Consider the following 27,295-nt stretch of genomic DNA (forward strand, 5'->3'; position numbering starts at 1 on the left):
CCGAGTCTTCTCGCACTAAACCATAGCGCCAATACCGCTGTAAAGAAAGAGCCGGCTCCTTTGCAAAGAGTTTACATCGGGCTCATGTCTGTGTGTGATTAATCACCTGCCAGCCCTGCTGGTGCCCTCCTCCGTGCACGCTAGTATGATAAACTTTTGGACAGTCACTTAATTTTCATTGTAGGCTTTTATAATACCAAATGTCATTGTTGAGGACAACTTTTAAGAACATTGAATTTGCATTAAATTAAAAGGTGCAAATGTAGTTAGACTGGCGACCATAGGCTACAGTGAATACATGAAGGCAGACTACAGGTCTACAGTAAATTAATTCACAAGGTCTTTATAGACCAGACAGCGAACGGTAAAACTGTACAGTATGTTAGTATATCCTTGAAAAAATCTCTTGTCGCTGTCCATCGCTGTGTACTGTATGGAAGTGCCAGGATGGAAGGCGGAGCTCCGACTTCCTGAGCAGCAGTAAGAACCACAGTTTCCGCGGTCTATCGAGAGACGGGTCAAAAGAAGAGTCCATTCTTGTGCATTGCAGTGGCAATATAAAACTCGAGTTGCCGGTGAGGAAGCTCGGCATCGAATACGTGAGTTGACATTTAAATATTTTAGTCCTAGACTGCGTTGTTTATATTTAAAGAATTGAATTGTATACCAATGAAAAACGTAAAACGTACTTTTTATCCGTGTTACAGGGTTATATGTATTTTCTCAATCCGTAATAGAATTTCTATGCTGTTTTCATATTCGATTTCTGGTAAAACGATGGTGCTTAAATGAGATACTGTGTGCTGCAACTAGCCGCTTTGTAAAGACACGATAATTGATGAATGTCACGGAATATAAAACCACCACTAACTCCCTAAACACGCACATATGATGTTAACAATCGACATTGAATTCAAACATGTGAAACAGAAGCAGACACAAGTTTACTTCTGTGCGTTCTGCAGGTAAATGGAATTTTGTTATTAATGTATTTCTATCGCTGTCATTAAGGGCATGTCATGTCACCTAATCTGTTCTTGGATTGCTTTAACAAAATACAAATACATCTATAGTTTCAAATATAAGAATATCTATTATTAAAAGTGCATTTACAAGAGAATTCAGGCATACTGTGTTTCCCACTGTTCACAGGTGAAACTCTTTAAACTACAGTACTGTGCACATCAAATGAATTATTTTGGAAATAAGTAATGCTATTATTTAAAATGAATTTGGGAATAAATGCAAAAAACAATCGGCAAAGTGCTGTTACCCTATGCTGGGTTCTATAAACCATGTACATACTTGTCCTCATTCAGCTGCTGGCTGCTTTAGAAAGTCATACCTGAGGGTAGGGCCTGCACAGGAGCAGGGGAGAGGCTGAAGCATGAAGGCAGTGACTGCTGTGGGATGCAGTCTTTTATTTACTGTGCTCGACATGACACTCACCACGCTCCTGTACCTCCGTGGAGCGCATATAGAACGCTTTGTACAGGACCTGAACTTCTTCGATGTGTACCGATCTGTGGTGGATCTGTGGGCAGTCTCCCTCGTTAGGTCTTCCTTACTGATGGGTGCTGCTGTTGGGGTTTCCAAAAACACCACTGAGGGTCCCAAGCGGGTGAAGGACTTGGAGACTTTTGCAATTGTCGTGTGCCTGCTAATAGGCATGTACTCTGTGGTCAAGCTGCTGCTGTATACTGAAGTCATGGAGTCACTGAATGATCCCTGGTTCCTCTGCCTGGTTGCATGGACTTGTGTCTCTGCCCTTGCCACTTTCCTTGCATGGAAGCTGCTTTCTTTAGTACAGCCGGTGAGGGAAGCAACCTTCAGCATTAGCTCGGAGGCTGCCAGCCCAGAGGAGACAGAACACCTGCTGGATTCAGAGGAGGACAGAAGCAAAGGTGTCAAGAAAGACACTGCATCTCCAGCAACAATAGGCAGGCTCTTGTCATACTCAAAACATGATGCTGCCTTGCTGGGACTAGCTTTTCTGTTTCTCATTGTTGCTGCTGTAGGTGAGTTAGACCCTCATAAACCTCCAGTGAAGTATGATATGCATTACTTAAGCACATTTATATAGCTTGCAGCTTGTGTTTAGTTTACTGTTGTATACCACAGAAAACAAAAGCTAAAGATCTTTAGAAAATACAAGTGTTATGCATTTTCCCATGACGTTTTTACCTGAATAGTGCTGAAATAATATTGAAATCTTTTTCAAATGTTTGCAGTGCTTTAACTGGGGAAAAGTACATTTCCCTGAACTCCCCCACCCTATATCAGTACAATAAAACATACTCTGTCCTTTTTTTTTTTTTTTTTTAATAAAGGCGAAACCTTTATCCCCTATTACACTGGACTGGCGGTCGATGCGATCGTTATTCAGAAGGACATGAAAGCCTTCTCCAAATTCATGATTATTATGTCAGTGTTTGCCATTGTAAGGTACGTCGTTTTTTCACTGAGTATAGAAGGGCTGTAATAAAGTGCTGTAAGTAACTGTTCATTTGAAAAAAAATGATTGAATGTGTGTATTTAATAGCCTGTGACAACTGGCATTACTTTTATTTAACAGAAGAACTTACATACAGGGTTCTGCTGACTATGTTACAACTGAGGTCAGAATGTGTGTCTTCATATTAACCCCTCATCCACCCCACCCCCCCCGCCTCAGTTCTTTTGCGGCAGGGGTTCGAGGTGGGGTGTTCTCTCTTGCCCTCGCCAGGTTAAACGTCCGAATCCGCAACCTGCTCTTCAGATCCCTGGTCCGCCAAGAAATCGGATTCTTTGACGCGACTCACACAGGTTACATCATATAGCAATACCCTCCCTTTCTGCTGATTTGTTTAGCATTAGTTACTCCCTGTTGTGTACATGCATGCTGGTATTGAGGTAGATAAGACTGCTGCATGTACTATTAATCCAGTGCATGAGGGCAACTTAAAACCACCAAAAATAATTTCCCCTGTAGCCAATGGTCTGAATGTTTTACACATTTATCACATAATTGTAATAAATAGGGGTGTGCTGACTCTCATACTCATAATGGCCTTTAATAAGTATTTATCGGCAGGTATTAAATAATTCATTAAGTGTTGATTTCAAAACAAGAAAAGCTGTCCTTCCCTCGCCTTTACCACTGAGTTCTAATCGGAGGCAATTAACTTAATTATATTAACTTCAGTAATTGTCGGTTTACCGCTTCGGTATGGCAGTGAGAATAGCAGCGCCCTGGATGAGAGGAATGCTCATTTCCCATCAGCTTTTAAAACACTCAACACAAAAGTGAATTGCCATTAATTGGTACTAGGTTGTAAAGGTGAGGGAAGGACAGCTTTCTTTCAAGTTTGGTTTCTATAGCTGCTCTCATTGATATAGCATAGTTGGGACTGTAGGTTAGTTTAGATAAGCATGAGTCTGTTCGGTAGCAGCCAAAGTGATTTCCCCAGGGTTGGTTTTGCAGGGGACATCACCTCTCGCCTGAGCTCGGACACGACGATGGTGAGTGACCTGATCTCTCTGAACGTGAATATCTGCCTGCGCAGCCTGGTGAAGGGGGTGGGGGTGTGCACCTTCATGTTCACCCTGTCCTGGAAGCTCTCTCTCGTCACCTTCATGGGCTTCCCCTTCATCATGCTGGTCTCCAAGTTCTACAGCAAATACTATAAGGCAGGTCTCTGCTCTTGAGCATTTAAATACTAAAGCTACCCATTATCAAAACTGCGCGAAGCTTTAAAATAACTTAATGGCTGGGGGGGTTTGAATCTCGTTCGGTTATCAGACATTGCTGGAGGGAGTGTTCATCTTGCTAGGAGGCGTTTGGCTTGACCGTCCTTCTGATCGGCATTTGAATCGTCCAGTGATTTCTTTCATTTATTAATTTTTTTATTTGACTCTGTGTTCAGAGGCTTGCCCGCGAGGTCCAGGATGCCCTGGCCAAAGCGAACAACATCGCGGAGGAGACCGTCTCAGCCATGAAGACGGTGCGGAGCTTCGCTAATGAGGAGGCAGAGGCAGGCGTGTACTGGGAGAAGCTGCAACAGATGTACAAACTCAACAGGACGCAGGCACTTGCCTATGCCTGCTACATGTGCTCCAGCAGTGTATGTAGAAAAGGTTTTAGTAAGGACAGACCTGAATTGAATGTGTTATATAATAAACCAAAATCCAATACTCTTAACCAGCGTCCATTGTGGACCACTGAATTGGTACTGTCTGTCCAGCAAAGAAAGCATGGTCTATAGTATTGTACTGTACCTTCATATGCTTTTTAATGAAAACAAACAACTGTACATTCCCATTTTCACTTACCTTGTTCCTCTGCTTAATATGCAGAGTATGTCATCTAAACATTCCAAGACATTTCTGAAGTATTATATTGTACAGTGTCTATGTACTCATTTAGATGTTAACTTTTGGATGTCTTCTATTCCAGCTAACTGTGCTCGCCCTGCAAGTCAGTATCCTTTACTATGGTGGCCACCTGATAGTCTCTGGACATTTGACCAGCGGGAACCTCATTTCCTTCATCATCTATGAGCTGGAGTTAGGGGACTGCATGGAGGTAAGGCTGGTACAAGCACTTGGCTTGAGTTGCGTTATGTTACCGAGTCTTTTCTAAAGTCAATGTTTAAGAGGCAGGCTGTGCAATACCGGTCCCATAATTATATAGGAACATTTGTTACAGTTGAATTATAAAACAGTTATCGTCCTTTTCTTTAAAGACTGGGTGTACCTAGCCGAAGTTGATACCACGGTTTGTAACCCTAGTTAGTTAGAATAGACCGCTGTTGTTGCTTTTTGTACTGGTCTGCCTGACCCTGCAGTGGGAATCTTGTTACAGAACATTGGTGCGGTGTACACGGGGCTAATGCAGGGAGTCGGAGCTGCCGAGAAGGTCTTTGAGTTTATCGACCGCAAGCCCCAGCTGTCCAGTGATGGGACCCTGGCCCCCGACACTCTCAAAGGGCTTGTCGAATTCAAGAATGTCACTTTCTCCTACCCCACACGCCCCGAGTCCCAGGTCTTAAAGGTGACTTGACGTGATCGTGCGCAGCAGCTGTTTTTCTGTATGTAAAAACATATGTGATGGTGTGATTTATAAAACTAGAACCAAACACCAAGTACCACTATCCGTGACCTTTTGTACACATTATAAGAGTTTGCTTCTCAGCTGTATATCATTTGCATGTAATGTTCTCCTTTCAAACGGTGGGAGTTCGTTAAAGGCTGGAGTAAGCGCTTTGAAAACACAGCTCTTACTCCCAAGGCTTTGATAGCTCCGGGAGAGCTGCTCTGATGACTTGCGTCCGCTTGCAGGGCGTGTCCTTCACTCTGCACCCAGGCCAGGTCACGGCTCTGGTGGGCCCTTCGGGAAGTGGAAAAAGCTCTTGTGTGTCATTACTGGAGCATTTCTACAGAGCACAGACCGGCCAGGTGCTGCTGGATGGAAATCCCATCGAGGAGTATGACCACAGGTACCTGCACACCAAGGTACTTGTCTGCCACACACGTGTGTGTGTGTGTGTGTGTGCCTGCAGATTGTTTATCTAGCACTGCCAGCTGCTACTGTGCATTACACAAAGAGAGCACCTGCTGCCCGCGGGCACTAGCTAGAGCTGCTGTGCGGTTTAATGTTTCATTATTTGTTAATGGGAAACATATTTTTTACTTCTTTAATATCCTGTATGATTTTTTTTTTTGCTTCGATTATTATTTGCCATGCTTGCTAACTGAAAATGGGTTCTGAAATAAACACCTCTGATTATTACGGGGAATGCTGTAACACACGCTTTAGTGCCTTCACCTACTGTGCGGCCTCACAGCGCAACACTGACATTCTCCACTGTCGCTTTTCAGAAACAGTCTTTTTTTTTTTGGTTCAATCTTGATTGGGCAATTGTAAATAAAAGAATGTGATGGTGTTCCACCGGTTTGTCCAGGTCTCTCTCGTGGGCCAGGAGCCAGTGCTGTTTGCCCGCTCTGTGCAGGAGAACATCGCGTATGGCCTGACGGATTGCTCTCTGGAGGAGGTCATTCAGGCTTCAATGAAGGCCAACGCCCACGGGTTTATCACGGAGCTGCCCGGCGGGTACAGCACAGGTAGGGAAGGAAGGAAGGGCTGTCATTTGCTTTCAGGATGCTGTGAAGCACCAACAAGGAACAAGCAAGCAGGGGATTTCTTTAACGAGATTTTGAATCATAAAGAGGTGTGGCACTCATTAACGATGGTGAGGTGCATTGTCAAAAAAAAAAACCAGATACATTCACAAAATAAAAGCTGACCGCACTCCCACAGGACAAAGTTTAGAACATGTATTTAATTATTAAGTATTCAACCAGTAGGTCTTCATCAGATTGAGTAAAATCATCATTGGAGACACTTAAATAGTGTAAGAATGTATCAGTTAGTTGCATCATAATTAGAATAGTGACATTTTCAATTAGTCAAGTCACATTGTGTGAGGATTGTGCCGTTATTGATTGTACATTTCCCGATTAATAATCAAATGAAAAACATCTTTATAATAATTGAAAGCAGATGCAGTATCGAAAGGCAATTTGTTTTCTGTTAGTCAATTCAAATCACAAAGCAAAGCACAATTTTAGTGAGATTTGTGCCTCAGGGGTTTGTGTGTTTACTTGTTGGTTGGGTTGCAGATGCTGGTGAGAAAGGCACACAGCTCTCCGGTGGTCAGAAGCAGCGTGTGGCGATCGCTCGCGCTCTCGTACGAAGCCCCCAAGTCCTCATACTGGATGAAGCCACCAGTGCACTAGATGCTGAAAGCGAACATATTGTGAGTCTGAAGCTCTTATTATGTTATTGCTACAGCTAGAACAGTAATACATTGTCTTTGATTTCAAAGTGGGTGACGCAGGAGGAAGTGGTATTTTATTTCAATAGGTTTTGCTTTTGTTGCATCTCTCTCTCTTTCTCTGTCTCTCTCCTCCTAGGTTCAGCAGGCTCTGAATGGTATCATGCAGGACCGCACGGTGCTGGTTATAGCACACCGCCTGAGCACTGTGGAAAAAGCCCACAATATCATTGTGATAGACAAGGGCAGGGTGTTGGAGCAGGGGACGCACAAAGACTTAATGCAGAAGGAAGGTCTGTACTCCAAGCTGGTGAAGAGACAGATCCTGGGGATAGAGACTGGGACTGAGACCATGAACCAGGTTACAAGCAATCCACCGAACAGACTTCGAAAACAGAGAGAGTCAAAAAGGAAGAGCAGTGAGTCAGATGAAGAGTTGCGCATCTGAATCAGTCCACATTGTGTCCTCCATTGTCAAGCTTCACTGCTGTTTTGTAGAGTTGTATGTATTTATTGCATTTAACCAGGACGTTGTTCACTTTGGGGAAAGAATATATACTGCCTTATCTCTAAAGAGGGGGATGTCAGATTAGAATTGGACTGTAATTAGGATACCATTTTATTAGTTTTTAAGATTGAATTGAAGTACTTTGGAGAAAATACAAGCCGCTGAAATAAGTAAAGTGTGTGTGCATTTAAGAGGTCTGCTCCCGGACACCAACAAAACAAGATTGTTATCAAAATACATGGATTAAAGCAGAACGGGTCATTATTGAATCTGCTGGAAACTCACTCCAAGAGAAAATTCACAAACAAAACATAAACACGTTTCAGAAGTTGTAGAGGATCGGTTCAAAGCTGAGTTTAGTCAGGGGTGTCACCCACCATCCTGTTAGTTCATTATTTTATAGAATAAAACCCCACGAAGTCTGGCAGACAGTTATTCACCCCAGTTTCAGTACTGGGGTAACGTGTGTCACAGAACCGAACAGAAGAAAGATAAAGCTACAAGAGTCACTTCATGAGAACGGACAGCTGTTCTGCTTATGTGTTCGAACGACCCGGTCCACTTGAAGAGATCCAAAAACCTGTTCCTGTTCAACACGAATAAGTGGGACGGGCCCAAGGCACAGAGTATTCAACCCAGATAGCGCCATTCTCTCTTCAGGTCCTCTAAAAGACAATAGGTATTGTAATCCAGGGCAATTTGATTCCCAGTGAAACTGCTGTAGTCGATATAAGTAAGGGAAGGGGAACCTAATGAAAATGCTACACAAAAAAACAGCACACCCAAATATGAACAAATGTAATGCTTCAGCATGAATAACGGACATACAAACGAGATAAACTATAACGTTCGTCCAAAGCAAATTGTATCACAATTGAGTAAGCACTTTTCTACACAGTATGTAAAATATAAGTGTGACGTACAGATGGCTTGCCAGACTTTGTATACACCACTTGGCGGTGCTATAACCCTTACTGCCGTGAGCTGTGCAATTGGGTGTCTGCAGCTGGCTCCTCTAGCCCTGGTCTTTGTTTCAGACCTGTTGTACATTGTTTAATTGAAGCAATCACTCCAGACTCTGAAGTAGAGCATTATATCATTGCATCTGTTATCCGTGGAGTGGAATAGCCGTCGTTACTGGCGACTTCTGATTCATACAACACCCAGAGATAGCAGAAATGCCTTTGATATTCAAGCATAACGTGTGGAATCTTTGAACGAGTGTCCTGTCACTAAAGCTTGTATCTGTCTGTTTATGTGCATAGTAATACAGATCAAGTTGTAAAGCAAGGTCTGCTTATGTAAAATTGTATATTTTAAATAAACAACAAACGTTCAAAAAAAAAAAAAAAATACTGCAGATAAAATCCAACTAAGAAATGACGTCATCGACCTGTGGGGGGAATCCTTCTCCTATGACGTTGTGCCGCTCCTCCCTCCTGAGTTGACACTTCCGGTCCGGAGCACTGGGTTTCGGTTGAAGGCTGAAACTTACAACGGGGATTAAATAATATCACCGCGGCTGCAGAGATGTCGGTGAACGGTAACAGATTCAGCTCTTTGACCCTAGTGCAGTTGAACGAGCTGCTGGAGGACGAAGAGAAACTGAGTAACATGGTCCAGGAGATGGACGAGGTAAGAGTAGCCGTTTTATTTGAGGGAACAACAGATATTACCCCAGCGGGAAGGGAGAGGCGGCCTGGGTGGGCTGATTGAGTTTCAGCGATCCACACTGCATCGGGAAAAAGTTTACACGGGACAACGGAGACGTTCCCAATTTTTATTTAAACTGGACGGTTATTTAAGTCAAAGATAATTCCTGATACACTTTTTCTCCCCCCGTAATTCTAACACCTATTCGTTGTTATTTTACGTGATGTAACTGTACAAAAGCCTTATTGCTTTCGTTGCTGTGTTTTCATCTGTTAACTTCTAGTGTCTTTACAAACTCCCCACTCGTCGTCGTTATTATCAAATTATTTATTAAAAGAACCAGACAAGGTGACGAGAGGGGAACTCAATAACACGACTGGGTAAAACCAGTTAGCTCCTGTCGTGTGTCCAGATATAACACACCCTGTTAACATACAATACCTGCTCCAGGTAAACCTATGAAACACCTTGTACCCCATGCAGCGGTGTGTGTGTATTTTAACACGTTTGCTTTTTCTTCTTGGTGAAATGAAGTAAGGATGGCTAATGCCACGAGAATGTGAAGATTAAACCAGCTGTTTTCATTATTGAATCGATGTATCATGTCAACAGCTGATGTGGCAACATTGACTAAGAGGGTGCAGTTTCAAAGACTCGCACAACAGGGTGGTGTGTGATGAAAGTTTTAAAAACATTACTTTTTAAAAAAAAAAAAAGTAATTTATTCATTTAATGTTTTTACTTTTGGAAGCAAAACAAACTGAGCTATTTTTGCAAACATCTTTAAGATTGTGTTTCAGATACCACAGTTCCATGGGGTTAATTGTTTGGAAACTGCTGCAGAGGGAGTATTGGAGTCTTTAGTGGGCACGCTTTTAAAAGCCTGACTTGATGTACTGTGCAGTAGTGTTTTTGGCATGTTTCTGAAGTGCATGGCGCTTCAGTTTCATGGCCAAACCACAGAAGGGCTCTTGAATCAGAACACATGATTTGTGACCAGCTTTGGTAATCCACAGTTTGTGCTCTCACAATGTTTCCAGCATACTTTTTTTTTTTTTTTTTTTTTTAATATAAACTAACAGAAAATCCAGCAAAGTACTGTATAACAGAAAATAATATTCCAGTATGGTACACTGACTACAGGAGAGCTGGTAAGGATTTAGGGAGCACTCTTGACAATATAAATTACTTTGATGATGCACTGCGTATTGGACTCTCTTAATGAGACCAGTGCATCTTTTATGACCTTAAGTAAAAAAAAAAAAAAAGAATCTGACAGCCGAGTGAGAAGTACTGGAAGGAAGGAAGGGTCTGAGGCTTTTCATGAAGGCTGTTTGATTAATAGCCAAACACAATTGATCATGTTTCTGGTTTGGTGACTCAGTGCTGTAAATAGCAGCTCAGCATGTGTACCCAACAGCTTGCAACCGTTACTCATAATTGTGCATTCATGTGGCACGAACTTCAGTTACTTGATTATTCAGATTGAGCTTGCCACAAAATCTGGGTACTGACAATCAGGTGAGGGTCGTTAGGGTTGATTGCTGTAATTTACCATTCAAAGTGAAACAAGTGAAGAAGCAGCTGATTGGGTTTGTATTGTCTTCTCCTTTTTACTTTTTCTTAGAACAGCAATCCACACAAACCCAAACAGCTGTTTCTTCACTTGTTTCACTGGGAATGGCAAATCAACACCAATTACCCTCGCCCGTGGAGAGCTTCATAATCGCCTCGTGCTGCAAAATCACGCATCAAATATGAAACCTTTCCCTTAAAGCCCTTTCCAATGTACTCATGTCTTTGTCAGAGTGAAAGTCTGTTGCAGGAAATTGTTTATTCTAATATGTAGGTGGATCATCTTTTATGAAGGCGAGGGGGAGTTTCGTTTTCTAGAATACAGAAAATGAACACTGGAATACTAAATAGTGCTGTGTTTGCTCCCTGTGTAGTGTTCTTTAAATAAACTAATTGGCATGCACTCTTATCTGGGAGTGTAGTGTTTCAGTCATCTTTCCTTAGACTGGAGCACATTCTGACATCTGCCAGAGAGCACAGTACAGGATTAAGGTTCTTTTTTTTTTTGCAGTTATAAAGGACCATTTTCATTAATACTTGGCAGGAGAACTCGTTCCGATTTTTAAAAAAATTGCTATTTTAACCAGGGAGTTATCTTGAAATAATCCTCGTGCAGTTTCAACAAAATAAAATAACTCTGAAGTCAAAGCTTCGTTCTAGGAGCCAGTGTGTGCAGACTGGATTAGGATTAGGGGTTTGACCCAAGTCCCAATAAAAAAGACAGTGTTTCTGAAGCTGTGTGTTTTATTTTTCTTCTTTTGTTTGCATAAAAAGGACACCCCGGAAGTGTTTTTAAAATGTAAAATAAAGTCCCAATTAAAAAAAAAAAAAAAATAGCCTACTCTGTTTCTGAAGCTGTGGTTTTTGCTTCTGCTTTTGTTTGATGTTGTATCTGACTGAATTAACTTCCTCTCAGTACTGCTGGCTATAATAACTCTCTCTCTCTCTCTATATATATATATATATATGAGAGAGTAAGTTGTGTTGAGCTGGGGCCCCACTCAGAGGATATTAAATGTCAGCCATAGGAGTGTTCTGGAGAATGTGGTTTTATCCTGTGGTAGTACTGGAGTTAAACAAAACCATTACAAAGTTTAGCATGTTGTTATTTTTGCACTTTTCCCATGCTTTTCACCTGGTCATACTGTGCGTTTACCATAGCTTACCCTGGTTTGCCATGTTTATTAATATGCTTTACTAGCCTGTGCCTTACAGTTCTTTACAATGCTTACCTGTGCTTTACCATGCTTTCACTAGGCTTTTTTACATTTTGCTATGCTTTTACTGTGATAAATGTTTATAAGGGAAACCGCCACATGAAGATGATGGATATAGTCTGTTATTTGCAGTAATTTAACATAGGGTAGAAATCACTGGTGTAGTGGAGCATTAAAAAAAAATTCTAGTTCCATATTATACACATGTTTAATTTCATAAACTTTTCTCTTTTCATGGTTCTTGCAGTAGCCTATTGTATCTATTAAATTGTATATAAAAAAGGTAGGGGTAAGCAAATAGGTAAATTATTTAACAAAAAAAAAATACTTTATTTGAATGTACTTGATTATCAGAACAAAATGTGACTTTATTAAGGTGTATATTTATTGTAGACATTTGCTGTATTCCTATGAATTTGAAACACTTCTTAAACAATTTTTTGCTTCTCAAAAGTATATTTAAGTACAGTAGTGATGTGTGTATTAAAATCGGCAACAAAAGACGACTACTTCAAACCAAAACGTTACTGCCGAATACAAGCAGCAATGTGACTTACTGCCCAAATACACAAGCAGCAATGTGACTTACTGCCGAGAAAAGAACAAAGATTTCACTGCCCAAATACACAAGCAGCAACGTGACATACTGCCGAGAAAAGAACAAAGACGTCACTGCCCAAATACACAAGCAGCAACGTGACTTACTGCCGAGAAAAGAACAAAGACGTCACTGCCCAAATAAACAAGCAGCAACGTTACTTACTGCCGAGAAAAGAGGAACAATTATGTCACTGTCCAAATACACAAGCAGCAACATGACATACTGCTGAGAAAAGATGAACACGGACGTCACTGCCCAAATAAACAAGAAGCAATGTGACTTGCTGCTGAGAAAAAACGAACCAAAACGTTACTGTCCGATCTCGAATCAACCATGACATACAGGCAGCCATTTTCAAAGAAGCGTCATTAGCTTCCAGTGGAATTCAAAGAGATGCTTTGAAAATTTCAGCGTTTCTAACAAAGAGTACCAGCTTGGACAGAAATGCTGACTAGAACCCCAATATTTTTTGACATGCCAAGCAATACCACATTTCACAGATTGGGAGAAAAACAGGTGTGAGTAATCACGACGGGAAATGAGAAGCAGCACATATCTGTAATGTTCTTTGTGAGAGCAGATGGCCTCAAACTGCCTCCATATGCATAATTGAGGTTGTATCTTTGTAAGTGCGTAGTTATTTGTTTTATTTTTTCCTCAAATTGAGGGTGGGAAATTATGTATACTGTATAATGCCATACAATTGTTTAATGATCTTGATTAGTAATTTCTTGCTTTGTTTTTTAACTGGTCTTCTATTTTATTTATTTTTTGCATGTGTTGTATGTTGCTTTCTTTTCCTCCTTTTACTGTATTGCATTAGTGTTACTGTCAGCTGCTTTTACAGAGAGATTTCAAGGCTCCAAGCTTAGCAGAAATCAGCCAGTGAGGCGATGACAGCTGAGCACTGAAATCTTATTGGTTGAGGAAATCTAAAGGTTGTTAATACATTAAGTTGCTGGGATAGGGTGGAGGAGGAGATACTGTACAGAAGTTCATTAACTGTGGCATTTCCTTTGCCAACTGATTATTATTTAGTCATTTAGCAGATGCTTTTATCCAAAGCGACTTACAGAGACTAGGGGGTCAACTATTTATCAACAACTGCTGCTGCTGCTGCAGAGTCAGTTTCAATGGGAGCTCGGTTTTATGTCTCTTCCGAAGGGCAGACAATAGATGAGCAAGAGTCTAGTGTCTACATCTTGCATTGATCCCCTGTTTCCCATCAGAAAGGAAAGCTGCCGACCGTATAACCCTACACTACAGTAGCTGTTGAAATGAGTTGGGGAAACCTGATGTAGATCAGGTTTACTGCGGTAACTTTTTTTTTTACTTTCTTTTTTACTTTCTCTGCAGTCTTTGATGTGTACATTGTGAAACCTGTGGTTTACAGACATTGACCTGAAGGTAGTCTTTGGTTTATAGTAAAAACTCAGTGCTTTAGTGCACTTTACTGGTTCTGTTTTTAGGTACCAAAGCTGTCATTTAGTGGTGCGAGCGTGGAGTCGTGAATTACAGACACTCTGCAGTGCAACTTCATAATTCGCCAAAAAGAAACACTGTGGGCGGGCAGGAAAGGCTGTTATCTGGCCAGTGCTGGTCCTCTGTCTTTAACCACAGGCCTTACCGCTGGTGAGGGACTGTCTTGTTTGACAGCTTGTTTTTATGCTTTGGGAACTCCCAGACGACAGCCATGTCATCCTGACATGTTTTATTAAAGTTGCCGGGTAGACTGCCTGAAAGTTTCTTGGGCAGGTTAAAACAAGTCAGATGAAGGTTGCCATATTACATAAGGATTGCTAATATAGTCAGTAACATCAGACTTTGACGCTTCCCATTGTATTTTTTATTTTTATTTTTTTAAACCATCCCTAATCTTAGTTTTTGGCAGTTTTCCAAACGTGTAGGCAGCTTGATTCATGCCATGTTTTGGCATCCTTCAAAATCCAGATCCATGGCCACCAGTAACTAACGAGGGACTTAATGGCACAGTTTCACAAATTGGCAAAACATGACAGAATTTAAAATAAATAGTACTGTATGGTTAAATGTAAAAGCATTAAGATGTCCCGCACTGGACTGGCTTTTCCCCGGGAATGGGGATATACTGGAGGCACCTTTTTAGTGTTGTGTTGATTTTTGAGATGTTACTTGTCAGTCTTATACTTTTTTACATGTATAGGACCAGCGGATCTATTGATAGAGACTTCTGAAAGCCCTGTTCCTTTATGTAGCCACAATGGAATCTGGCTAATTTAAAAACACCTTGGCATTAATAATGTGTGATTTTAAGAAGACCTTGGGACCCTTAAAATGTTTTCAAATTTTACAAGGCTAGCCAGTTTTTCCACTTTAATTTTTTTTATTGATTCATGTTATGCCCACACACATTTGAATGAGAGTACAGATGAATTTGATTACATTGAGTACTTAGCAGTTTAAAGTAAGGTAACTGAAGAGAGATTCTATGGTGTTTAGTTCCTGGTATGTTAAATATATAAATATGTATATCAATCAAAGCATCAAAAAAGAAACTTGCTAATTTCTGATACACTGGTACAAAAAAAAGTCTTCTCTCAAACTACCTTATAGTCTCACATACTATATAAAATGTCTTTTGTTTTATTTTTATTTATTTATATCATAAAAATGCTAAATTAAAGGACCAGTCTTTCTACTGTGTTTTTGGATAACATGTCCATTCTTTTAAAAAAAATGTTAAATTTTTTTTAACAGCTTCTAGCTGTATAACAAAAATGAATACTTTGAAACATATGAATATGCTAAAAATGTATAGTACATGCGGTACAGGATTTAGTCCAAGCCTGAGTAATCACTACAGAAGTATATCATTTTCTGAAACGTGCCACTTCAGATGTATTTTTAAAACATATGATTACGCACAAGAAAGTGAATGTAGTTAAAGATGTTATGCTTCACATAATAGTGTACAACACAGTACCGAACAGCAGAAAGATATCCTTTGAATACTGTAGCTTTCCGGTGTCTACTGCGTGGGCTGGTCCTATTTATACCTATATAGTACAGGGAACGAAAGGTGTGTTTATAGAACAGGTGTTGTCTGCACAGTGTGTGCTTGTAGGTATGCAAGAGCCCATTCACAGAGGGAAATCCTATCCCTTCTTAGACTCTAGGCATTGTCTTCAGTACTGTACAGACCTACAGCCTTGCTCTACTGGGGGTTCTGGTTTAACATTCAAAGCACGTTCTCTGACAGAAACAAGAAATGTGCATTCTGTGTCTGTTTTTGCAGGTGCAGAATGTGAAGCTGATGAAAGAAATGACCCTAGCAAGTAATCGCAGCTTAGCAGAACAAAACCTCCTACATCAGCCCACACTAGACCGTCTTAAAGTGCAGGTAACAAAGAAATATTGTCAACTGCAGGAGCAGTTTGAGAAGTATCAGATGAGGAAAACGACACTAGGTAATTATTGTCATCTGTGACCTTAAGGCATGATGCGAGGTTTACATTCTAAGTGTGCAGCAAAGCTTCATTTGGATACTTTGAATTTCTGTGTAATGTTTGGGGATCAAAGTAACTTCCCTAAATATGTTTCTGAACCTTCTAACTCCATTGCCTGTTGCCCCTGCTCCAAAATGCACTGTATGACTCCTGTAGTTCTTACCCCTGCTTATCAGGTTGCTTACAATAAAGGGATATTTAAATAACATTTACATATTACAAAAAATGTGTTTAAGGCATGTGCGGGCAAGATCACTGACAACCTTTCCTTTTTAAGCACGTGGAATTTATTTAAACTTTAGAAAGCCCAACATGCTTCCCAATTGCCTTGTGGGCATCTGCTGTTTGCAATGGGAGGCGCTTTTCAAATACTGTGCTGATTTACACTGCTGTTTACTACAGTCATCTTTAGTCACCTCACAAAGCAGGTGAGTTTACTGGGGTGAATCCATTTTGATAAAAAAAATTCTTATGTGTGTTTTTTATATATATACACCGTACTTAATACTTTTAGATGTGTTGTGCATTAGAGAAGATTAAATTACTTCTGGATTGGCTAGACTGTGCAGTGAAGTACAATATATAAATATTTCGGTTTTGAGGTGGCTGATAATGGCATGTAATAGTAAAACAATATAACAAGACCTTGTTTTTCTCCATGGATATTAAGATACTAAATTAAAGGAAGTTGTTGCTTTTCTTATGTAAATATCTCTTAACGTTTATATGTATATGTTTCATATTGCAATTGTGTTATTATAGTTTTCTGTATTTGGGAAGACTTTCATATTATTGATATCAAAATACTTGCACGATATCGATATACAATTTTCATACTGTTGCCCAGCCATAATTATATATAATCCCCAAACGCACACACATTGTTTCAGCTTTAGACATTTTGCTCAAGTGACCTACAAGAAAATCCTGCCTAGATGCAAATAGACTATTGTCTGATCTGAGTCATGCTGTATAGGCAGCCTGAATATCTCTATGGCAACTGACATTTCATAATAAAAGAAGAAAAAAAAAAACATCCTTGCAGTTCTGCACAAGAACAATGGTGATAACAACTATTGCGTTCAGTGCTCTACATCTGGAGTCTTTTTTGCTGTGGTTTGTTAGCAGAACAGTATTGCTTTGTGTTCACTGTGTGACAGCAGAGACGGGTTCAATTGAGACCATTTAAAAATGATTGTAGAATTCCAGTATGTTGAAGAAGCCAATAGCAGTGTAGAAATGTTTCATGAAGCTCAACAGTATTTTTATTGCAGCGTAAGGGACCGGCAAGTCCATGTGAAATCCAATCCAAACTAAATTAAACCGCAGGGATATAGTGAAGGCAAAGCGTAACAGCAGGCAAAATGTTAAACCTTGTGTAAATTGTCATCCTTACTGCATGTGCAAAAAAACACTTTACAAGATCCAGCTTTACCTATTAAATCTTCTGTGGAGGAGTGAGGTGCCAATTTGTCAATTTGTTTCTAGTTTGCAAAGGCTGGGTGTTAACATTTATGGCCATCACTCTTGTCGTACCATAAATGAAGCAGTTGGTTGTGATATATAGAGTTTATATTATTATTGTTGCAAGCTCTTTCCCGTAAAACCTACTGTTCATCCAACACACCCCCAGTAAAGTAAGTCGGCTACTTACAAATTAAGTATTGGTTTGTTCCTGTCTCATTTTAAAGGTCATTCACTAAATGTTTCTCTGTCGGTCTTGAATCAATATTTGCTAATCATTTCAGAACTGTGGCGCAGTGTGACCTTTTAGATATCGCCTACATAAATTGGTCTTATTTTGCCCTGTTTTCTCCTATCTGGAGAAATCCTTTACATGTTTTTCAAGCTCTTATTTTTTGTTTGAAAAATTTTGTACCTTGAAACTTGTTTTGTATTTTTGCTTGCAAATGAGCTGCATGTCACATGTTCTCAATGTTAAAATTGAGTTCCACCACACTATTGCAACAGCCCCTCTGCTGCTACTCGGGTCAAACTCGCTCGGATCCCCTCTATTAATTGGCTCTTGTATACCTTCAGGCACATACTGTGCAGACAACACTGACAGATGATACCTCTTTTTTAATTGTGTTCAGGGTATTGAAGCCGCCAGGCAACACTTACTGTTTCCTTATTTGGATCTGTGATTGTTTGATTGAACTTTTATAGATCACCAGTCCAGCAGGGGCTCCATCGACACACTCTTGGCTCTCCTGCAGGCAGAAGGAGCTAAAATTGAAGAAGAAACAGAGGTGAGATGCAGTCTTTGCTTACGCAGTGGAAAATGGAAAAGTGGAAATGTTCATGAATCTATAACATGAGTTGCATGTTATTTAGAGAGAACTGTTGGATTGAGGGAAAGATTGATATTTATGAACTGTCTGCTGTTTGATTCTAAAACCAATAGTGCAGATCACCATTGAATAGTTGAGAAAATGGCCATGTAATAAAAAAAAAGAACCGTGTAGAAGAGAAAACAATTGGGCCTTTTACAGCATTCAGTTGTTTATTTATAGCCACCTTTGGCCAATAGAATCCTAATCTGTTTCTACCAGTTTTTGCCTTTTTTAGATTGCAGCATTTCTGTTGACATGTAACACTGTTTCACAATACTGAATAACTACAGAAATGCAGGAAGCAATTTCTTTGACATACAATGTATTCATGATCTTGAGTGAATTGCTGTGACTTGAAAAGGGTGCTCAATATTGAAATAGTTCCCCTCTGGCTTTTTCATCTTTGACACATCAGTTCTCTACTGTGCAATAGGATGATTAATCGGTGGTCTTGTAATTTGAATGCGAACAAGCAAACAGGGACAAGTCACATTTCAGAATGTAAAAATAAGCCCCTGTCCCAGAAAAATATTTTATTAATAAAATAAATAATTAAAAAGCTGATGTATTGTTGATTGTCCTACTTGCATCTTAAATTGTATATGACCAAAAAATATATTGAATTCTTTGTTTATTTAGAACATGGCTGAAATGTTTCTCGAAGGGGAATCGTCCTTGGACTCATTCATTGACGAGTATCAGAGCAAGCGGAAACTGGCTCACCTGCGCCGGGTGAAAATCGACAAGCTCCGGGAGATGGTGCTGAAGGGACACCGGCTGCCCCAGGCTCCAGCGCAGGCTCCCCTGGCTCCAGAAGCAACCCCAGCCCCCCAGACGCCCCCTTCGTTCTCCTCCGACAGCAACATTCCTCCTCTCCCCATGCCAAGACGGGCTCCGCCTGCACCTCCAGCCATGAGCGCTGCCCAGCCCACTCCTTTCACTGCTGCAATGCAATCAGGGCCAGCTCCTCTGCCTTACCCAGTCACTCCGTACCCTCCTATACCTCCTCGAGTGGGCAACCCACTCCTAAACCAGCCTACAGCAGGTTACCCCAACCCGTTTCTCCATCAGTACCCACCAGCACTCCCTCAAAGACCCCCACCTCATCTTGCCCCGCAGCCCGGCTTTATCATGCAGTGAACAGGTACTGTAGTTAAGTGCAAATGTCTGGACAGTAGAAATACATGTAAAATACATACATATGCATTGGAAAGCTGTTTGATAGGATTCACATAATGTATGCTTGTAAATGCCTGGATATTTGGTAAAAACAAAAAAACCACTTCAGTTTTATGTAACTAGTTAAGGTGTGTTTTGGTTGTATTTGTTGCTTTGGTAGAGAATTCAAATTGCTCTGCGGGTCCTGATTCACTCCAGGCTGTTAAGTCATACAGATGGTTTTATATATATTTTTTCCTATTATTGGAAACATAGATGTGGTAGTGTATTGAAATACATTACAAGTTTAAGTTTTCCCTATTTTAAATCTTTTTTTTTTCATATGATAGTAATCTCAATTTTATTCTGTTTCGAATTGTTATTTACATTTAATGACTGATCACAAAATAGGACAAGCTGTACAATAACCCTGAATGTTCATGATTGAACAGCACTGTACTGTGGGGTACACTTTAGAGAGGAGGCTAAGAATCAGATCTAGAAAGTTCAACAGTAACATGCATTGAAGGGATTTACAACACACTGTGCTACAACACCTGTGCTGAAGTTCAAACTACAGCTAAAGTGAACCTAAACATTTTGGATAATCAGGTTAAAAGCGCAAACCAGCTACCAAAGATGTTGTTTTTGTGATTATTTTTATTTTTTTATTTTAGGTTGCTGGTGTTTTTTTTTTTATTATTATTTTTTATTTTGTATTATTGAGTATTTAACGTTGTGCACGAAGGTTCCACATGAGACCAGTTTTTATAACCACTCTTTGTTGCACCTTTTTGTACATGTACAAATATATAGTAATTTGTATTTGAGCTGGTTGTCGAAAGTGTTCAGGGAATATCAGTTTAACCTATAGAAATGTTGCGATAAATGTTTTTGGAAATTTTAAAACCATATATGCATGTGACTTTAACGTGCCTTAGTAGCACTGCTTAGGATGGGTGGACTGCAACAGAAAGCTGGCTGGCATCAGTGGGCACCTCATTGGGCACTGTTACCTTTTTGTTCTAGTCTTCCTAGCAGGGTTTAGTGGGATGTTGATATGCAGGAGGTGTATTTTGGGGGGGAAATACCGTTACTAGTTCAGAGGAAAAGCCATTTATTTTCAGAATCTGTCTGCCCTGTTTTGGTTTCTGAAACACAAACATAAAAAAAGAAGTCATTACTCATTTATGAGGAATAGACGTTTCAGCTGTTTGCCTATTTTAGTTGCATATAGTAATGTTGTACTGCACGAGTTAGTTCAGTGGTCAGCGGTGCAGTATCTCAGGAAAGATTTTAGACCAAATAGAACATGCCACTGTAACAGAGACCCTAACTGTGGCAATGAATAGAAAGGTCTTTTTACAGAGTGTAAATAGTCTCGTGCTGCACCCTTTTTTAATCGAACACTGTAACATAACTGAATATCTGAAGTAAATGCTGTTTTCAGAATTCAGTGAGAGGTATCGAGTACAAGTGCCACAATATAAAACATCAAGTGGTTTGCTATTCTGCTAGCACTCTGCTGTTAAAGCCATCCTTTGTGCTCCTAGCCTGGTCACTTGTGGGTTAGAAACTAGTTTTAATCTAGACTACAGCTACAGTACGATGGTCTGATGTATAGCGCGCTTTCCAATTAGGACTTTTGTACCAGCCTACATATCAACTGCATATCTGATTTAAAAAAAATAATAGTAATAATTAAAAAAAAAAAAAAAAAAAAGAAAATATGTAGATTCTCTGTCAAAACTGCAAAAATGTGAGTTTGTACTCCTACTTCGTCAAACTGTCAACATATAACGTGTGTATATAGTCTGTTTTTTTTTAAATTATATTTAACAGTTTAATGTAGCTGCTCCTTTCCTAACAATTTTCATTATTAAAATAAAAATAGCTGTGATTTAAAAAAAATACATATGTGCTAGACATTTTGTTCATTGAGGTGCTGAGGTTTGTCCTTAACTAAATTGCCATAGTAAAACTTCAGGACTAATTTGCTGTATACCCAATCAGCAGCACTTCGTGCCTATAGAAAGAAGTTCAATAACCACAAAATTGGTCAAAGTGTGAACTTTCAGGGTGTAAAAGCTCCACCTAGCCTTTTGTAGTTCCTGATTTTTATTTATTAATATATTGGTTTTAGGTTTTAGGTGGTGTTTTTTTTTTTTTTTTTCCAATTCATTCATTAGCTCTGCTGCTAAGCATTGGTAAGCCAAGCTTGGAAAGCCCTGTTTGGCTTCAGAATTGTGCATGCATTAACATAAATAATTTGCATCTTCATTGTTTGCATGCTGTAGTGTGTGAGCGTGCAGGTGCATTCCGCATACCTGAAATCTAGTTCCATGCAGGTGTGGGGAGCCAGCTAACCTCATTCAAGAGCTCTTTACCCAAAACCTTGATTCTGAACATCCTATACAATATGAAATCTACCCTATGTCAGCAATAGTGCTAAGAAGCATGCTATTGCAATTTTGAGCATGCATGTGGTGTAGATGGAACCGTAGCTTTTGATACAAGTGCGGCTACCGAGCCTGCCCAGCTCAGCCTAGCACGTACCATTAATCCAGATACATCTCGGATCAAACAAGAAATTACTGGCCTTGCCAGTTTAAAATGGTTGCCAAACTCTGCCTTTTTTAACTAAACTGATATTAGTTAGAGAAATTGTATCTGCATCCTTTTATTTGAATCTTGTTCAACAGTAGGTGGATCTTAAACTCCCTGTGATATGTGAGCCTCAGTAAGCACTATAATCTCAGAAATCGCTGTTTTTCTAATGTAAAAAGTAGCTCCTTCTACACTCCTAATGTAAAATAAAATGTAATAACTCTTCTGTATGACTAATGAAGGTTGTAGTGGTGGACTGCATACGTTACCTCTGACTATTTTAAATAATAAATAAAATGTTTTTATATGTTTCTTGTTGCTTATGGTATTTCTGTAAATATTAACAATGCCTTGTATCTATTACTTTGTTTGTTTTTGACCTTGAGGCTGTGGAGGTGTACAATACAAGCACTTTGTCAATGCTGTGCATTTCATTTCAGTGCTTGAAAGGAAAGTTCCCTGCCTTTTTTTTTTGGCTAGGTCTTTGCACCTCCTTTTAGATTAGGAACTGTCTTGTTCCATCATAGCTGACATTCTGGATCAGCCACTCTTCTCTCTACCAGGTATGAGTCAGCAAGACAGTTCCACTTGAAAAGCCTTGCTTTTACAGAATACACCTTGCTTTTAATGATTACCCTAGATGACACCTATAGTGTTATCCACCTGACTCATTCCATAGCTGCTCCTGTGATTCACTAGATTGTTTGTTTTAAACTGTTTTTATCAGCTGGCCTGTATTGATTTAAAGTGTGGCCAAACTCAGTGCAGCTATATAAATAAAGAGGTAAATGGTGTGCAAAAATAAAGATCAATGGGATGCAAGTATTCTGACAGCAGAGATGGATTTCAGTTTCACAGTGCTGTGCTCCTTAGCAGTTGTTTGTCTGGTTTTAAATGATGTCCTAGCAGAGGGTTTCAGCTGTAGTTTTTGTTGTTTTAAATGATGTCCTAGCAGAGGGTTTCAGCTGTAGTGCCGCACTTGGGGGGAAAAACCCACATCAGGGAATTTTTCCAGAAGTGTCGTCTCATCCAACAATGTGGCAAAGGCGAATGCTCAGTTTCACATATTGGTTTGTTTTGCCACACAAAAAAAAAAAAAGTTACTTTACTTACATTACTTTTTTTCTTGTTGTAGAAGGTGCCACCTGGTGGTTAAACATTTAATCCACACTCTGAATAGTGTCATGGTCTTATTTTTAAAAGTCTTTCATGTGGCTAACGTTATACAATCTATTGGGCGTTGATTTTGAGTAAAACTGAGTAGAAGAACCCTACATGCATACCAATTTGAACTAAATGTGAACAGATTTTCCCATAAGCCAGGTCCAGCCATTTTTCATTGGGCATGTCATTACTGTAACCATGGTTGCTGTTGCTCATAGCACCACACAACAACATGTTAAACTTTGAGCAGAAGCGCAGTAAAGGAATGCAAGTACATCCCCCAGGTGTCCTCACAATTCAGTTACATTTGGGGATAAGATAAGGACATTCTGTCTCTTTGGATTGTTGAGTTTCTTGGAACCATAAACATGTTTGTTTTAAAAGTAACATCATTTAGTTGAGGTTTTAACCAGACTGAAGGTTTTGATCACAGTGACCTACTTACAAACACAGAATTGGGCTTGGGGGTTTGGATCTGTGGTTAAGTCAGCTGTGTGATGTTTCCCAAAGTGAATGAGTGTTCTTTTACTGTTTCACTGTTTCTGCAGGGTGAATAGGAAGTGGTGTTTCCACCTAAATATTTTGCTTGTGTATATGGGGAGGGTGGTACAGTACTGATTTGGCTGGACAGTTTCTCTGGCTATCTTAGCAAAAAACATGTAGAGCAACATTACCGGATGTAGACTCAGCAAACCTGTGCAGAAATGGGATCTGCAGTGGAGGTTAGGAAATCGGTTCTCTACTATCTGTTCAACAGCTGTGTAATTTTAAAATGTAATAAAGAAACTAACACCAAGCAGCGTTCATGAATGTTTATTGCCGATTTCACATTTATTACAGAATCACATTGGTCTTTCCTAAAATATATTGATAGATCTGAGCATATAAAAGACAACATTTAAGCGAACAACCTTTAAATCAACCCCTTTAATCAACTGTACCTGTTACGAAGCAACTCATGGCAGGTGCCAGAAACTTACTTGAGAGAATTCTTTATATCTTCACAAAACTATTTACAATTTTCATTTGTGATCCAGAGCATATTTTCAGACTTCATACTTAATCAGCACAGTGGAAAGCAACAATATCTGAGCTGATAATATTTATGCCACAGCTACATAATCTATATGTTATGAACCTCAACTGACATGAGCTACGCCCAATATAAAAAACGCAGCTGTTATGAGATTGTGGATACAGGCTTGGTTTCCATAAGCAACATACTGTACATACAACTACATTCAATGGTACTTGGTGTGTTCTGGTTTCACCTATTCCTGCATTCACCCTCACCCACTGTTGCATATGGCATTGTCAGTAGTTGCACAATGTACAGTCAATGATTCATATGGTTTGACACCAGGATTAGTGTGCATTTTATTTTTTAAAATCTTTACAAAAACTGTCCTAAAATATGGAAACAAAATATGAAAGCATCTTATTCTAGGTAGAACAATATTGCTACACCTGGCCTAACCCTTACAACATATAAAAGTAATTAGGATCATGATGCACATTGAATAATTGCATTACAGTATTTCAGATCACAATGAAATGGTCTTCGAAAAGAAAAAGTAGTTTAGAGTTTAAAAGACACAATTTACTTTAAAAGAAATATTTATAATTGGGAAATATTCACTATTTTTGTGCATTTTCTTTTCAGGCATCAGTGTTTTCCAGGTAGTTGCTGCCCATGTACAGAATACACAGTGTGCTGAATACCAAACAATAAGCAAAACCCTTTGCCACAACAAGCAGCACGGTAACTGGCTGTACTGGTAACTGGCTGTACTGGTAACAAGAATCCCCTTTTCAATGCAGAGATACTTCACAGATAGATTGTCATTATTACCAGTACATTGAGCCAGGCTCAGTAAAAAAGTCAAAGTCTATAAAACACCCTGCCATACCAACTATGCTTTTCAAACAAAAGTTAGATGTGTCTGCAGTGGTACATGCTACAGCACTGCATGTACTGTATACTAGCTGGTGTGTGTAACATAAGAAGGGTGCATTTTGGGGGTTTGGGTTGAGAGAACAAGAGGGAAAACTCAATTTAAAATAAATAAATAAATAAAGAGTTGATCAAAAGCAGAGTAGTTTTTAATTGGACAACAAAATTAAAAAAGTGTCCATTGCTGCCCTGTTGGGTGTTTCTTTATGAAGGGCCGACGAGACCGGAGCGCTGGCGAGAGTGAGAGGAGCGAGCATCCTGCAGAGTGGCACAACAGAACCAGCTTCTTTAATTCAGCACCGTTCTCTCCGCTTCGATTCTTCTAATGCCTAAAATGTGCTTTGTAGAGTCCGTCATCGATATTTAACTGAAAGGAAAATAAAACAAAACATTGCTTACTACTGCTACTCCTATATGGGGTGAGTAAATTGGGGGAAAATAAGTAAATAAAGAAAGACTCCTCACACATATTTTAAAAGCAAAGTAACCAGAGATATAGAACCAGATAGGTTAAAGGTTCATGTGTTTAGAAGCTAGAATGGCTCCTGCTATGCAATGGGGACAAACACATACAAAATATCATATCTAGTTTACAGTATAAACACAAGATAAGTGCATGGGCTTTAAGCGGAGTTCAAGGGAAAGATAAAAAGTCAAATCTATTTTAAAATCTAAATTTTCAATAACACAACTTACCATGCTGTTATGAAGTACAGTGAATGTATAATGACATCCATACCTTGCATTTGCACATCTAACAGCATATAGCCTTGTATAACCCTAACCCTAACCTGTTTGCTTTATTAAAAGACAAGGAGAGTCGATCTGAGTTACCTGATTGTTCTTGGGGGGCATGGTAGGTTTCTGAGCCAGTGGGGGTTTCTTAAGGATGCTGGGTTTATTTGCCATCAAAGATGCTGGGGCTCCCTTGACCAGGACTGCCTCCTCAGGGGAAAAATCACACCCTCCAGCCAACTCATAGTGCTTCTTCCTCAGATCACCAAGACGCATCCTCTCGCCCTGAAGCTGGGTCTCTAGCTCCAAAACCTTCACCTGGAAAACACAAACCAATCACAACTCAGTACCGGCAAAATAAAACAGGACGCAAGCTGCAAAGGGCTGATGTTAAGCCAGATAAAGGGAAAAACACAAACCTGGGACTCCATCTCTTCCTTCCGGAGTTTAATCAGGGATATGCCAGAGAAATCCATCGTGTCTGGGGTAAAAAAATAAAAACAAATGCAAAGCAAAACATCAAGGGTGCTTAACTTAAGCAAGTCTGGATTCTTTCATTGGAACAATGTAGTCCTCAACAAAACTATATTCATTTAGCATGGCATTGGGTTGAGTTGTATTAAAAGTGTTCATTTAATACGAAGGACTTAGTATTTGTAATATATTCAGTATGGTTCCTGCAACCACAGCCTGCATAATGCGGACTCTACTGCATCTTATCCTCAAAGTCCTACATGAGCAAAGACTTGTGTACAGTTGTGTCAGGTTCTGCAGTAAATGTTTCAGGTTTCTTCTAGTCTTGCTTCGGAGTATGGTCTTCAGCCATCTCCTTACCCTTGTCTGCAATCTGTTCCTGTCCAGATTTGGTTGAGGCCACCACATTGGCAGCCATATCATTGACATGGCGAGATGCCTGCTGGAGCTTAGTGAGTTTTTTGCTATGAAGGTCAGCCTTAACCTAGAAAAAGAGTAGAAATGCCACATTTTTCACAGGCGATAGACACTGTAAACTGTTACAAAATTACCAAAAACGACATGGACGTGGATTGGTCATCGGTCTTACCTTCGAAGCAGCAACGAGCTGCGCTGTACTCGCTGCAATCTCGTGTGAGCACACAATCAGCTCTTCGTATTTTCCTGTGTGTAGAACAACCTTGTCTGCAGACTCCCTGCATTAGACAGCAAAGAAAAGTAATGACTGTACTGTCAGCTGCAGAAGCATCAACACAAGTTCTAATATGAAAACACTTTAAATGACACAGAATAATGTTTCTGGTGCAATATTCCTCTTGCGACCTAACAGTTTAAATCCCCCCCCCCCCCTGTTTACAAAACCCACACTGCTTCTCTCTGTTTGCAAAAAAAAATATATGAAGTGGGTCAGCGCCTTGTGCTCAGTAAATATGTTTTCATTACATAAAAGCAGGATCAGCTAGAAGCTGCTTAGGCAGATTTTGATCGTGACAGTTTGGGTCAGGAACACAGTA

At 39.8% G+C, this 27,295-nt stretch overlaps 3 protein-coding genes across 4 annotated transcripts; 2 read left to right on the plus strand and 1 right to left on the minus strand.

Moving 5' to 3' along the window:
* Window positions 1-497: 497 nt before the first annotated feature.
* abcb9 (ATP-binding cassette, sub-family B (MDR/TAP), member 9) lies at window positions 498-7,493 on the plus strand. Of its 2 annotated transcripts, none has more exons than XM_041223780.1 (12): window positions 498-599; window positions 1,320-2,018; window positions 2,331-2,445; window positions 2,675-2,805; window positions 3,464-3,669; window positions 3,906-4,103; window positions 4,436-4,564; window positions 4,844-5,032; window positions 5,320-5,493; window positions 5,943-6,102; window positions 6,661-6,797; window positions 6,955-7,493. In XM_041223780.1, exons 2-12 carry the CDS (start codon window positions 1,388-1,390, stop codon window positions 7,261-7,263), a joined length of 2,379 nt encoding a protein of 792 aa, XP_041079714.1. In that variant the 5' UTR covers window positions 498-599; window positions 1,320-1,387; the 3' UTR covers window positions 7,264-7,493. The 2 variants fall into 2 exon arrangements, with proteins under 2 accessions (XP_041079714.1, XP_041079715.1); XM_041223781.1 differs by having other exon boundaries at window positions 2,726-2,805.
* Window positions 7,494-8,772: 1,279 nt separating this feature from the next.
* Window positions 8,773-23,915, plus strand: LOC121297453 (vacuolar protein sorting-associated protein 37B-like). The gene is made up of 4 exons (XM_041223782.1): window positions 8,773-8,958; window positions 15,644-15,815; window positions 18,024-18,106; window positions 18,830-23,915. The coding sequence occupies exons 1-4, from the start codon at window positions 8,854-8,856 to the stop codon at window positions 19,328-19,330; spliced, it is 861 nt and encodes a 286-aa protein (XP_041079716.1). The 5' UTR covers window positions 8,773-8,853; the 3' UTR covers window positions 19,331-23,915.
* Window positions 23,916-25,204: 1,289 nt separating this feature from the next.
* On the minus strand, window positions 25,205-26,983 carry LOC121297454 (huntingtin-interacting protein 1-related protein-like). The gene is made up of 5 exons (XM_041223783.1): window positions 26,872-26,983; window positions 26,643-26,766; window positions 26,228-26,289; window positions 25,908-26,126; window positions 25,205-25,440 (listed from the first exon to the last, which is right to left on the minus strand). Exons 2-5 carry the CDS (start codon window positions 26,698-26,700, stop codon window positions 25,396-25,398), a joined length of 384 nt encoding a protein of 127 aa, XP_041079717.1. The 5' UTR covers window positions 26,701-26,766; window positions 26,872-26,983; the 3' UTR covers window positions 25,205-25,395.
* Between the last annotated feature and the right edge of the window lie 312 nt (window positions 26,984-27,295).

Source organism: Polyodon spathula, chromosome 22 (genome assembly GCF_017654505.1).
Source record: "Polyodon spathula isolate WHYD16114869_AA chromosome 22, ASM1765450v1, whole genome shotgun sequence".
Lineage (NCBI taxonomy): Eukaryota > Metazoa > Chordata > Actinopteri > Acipenseriformes > Polyodontidae > Polyodon > Polyodon spathula.

Excerpts from the sequence above, each read along its gene's own strand:
- abcb9 (XM_041223780.1), top strand. The coding sequence starts at position 1,388 with ATGAAGGCAGTGACTGCTGTGGGATGCAGTCTTTTATTTACTGTGCTC. Across the intron at positions 2,446-2,674 it reads TCAGTGTTTGCCATTGTAAG|TTCTTTTGCGGCAGGGGTTC; the intron begins GTACGTCGTTTT and ends CCCCCGCCTCAG. Across the intron at positions 6,798-6,954 it reads ATGCTGAAAGCGAACATATT|GTTCAGCAGGCTCTGAATGG; the intron begins GTGAGTCTGAAG and ends CTCTCCTCCTAG.
- LOC121297453 (XM_041223782.1), top strand. The coding sequence starts at position 8,854 with ATGTCGGTGAACGGTAACAGATTCAGCTCTTTGACCCTAGTGCAGTTG. Across the intron at positions 8,959-15,643 it reads TGGTCCAGGAGATGGACGAG|GTGCAGAATGTGAAGCTGAT; the intron begins GTAAGAGTAGCC and ends CTGTTTTTGCAG. Across the intron at positions 18,107-18,829 it reads AAATTGAAGAAGAAACAGAG|AACATGGCTGAAATGTTTCT; the intron begins GTGAGATGCAGT and ends TTGTTTATTTAG.
- LOC121297454 (XM_041223783.1), bottom strand. The coding sequence starts at position 26,700 with ATGGCTGCCAATGTGGTGGCCTCAACCAAATCTGGACAGGAACAGATT. Across the intron at positions 26,127-26,227 it reads AGGAAGAGATGGAGTCCCAG|GTGAAGGTTTTGGAGCTAGA; the intron begins GTTTGTGTTTTT and ends TGTGTTTTCCAG. Across the intron at positions 25,441-25,907 it reads TGCCCCCCAAGAACAATCAG|TTAAATATCGATGACGGACT; the intron begins GTAACTCAGATC and ends TTTTCCTTTCAG.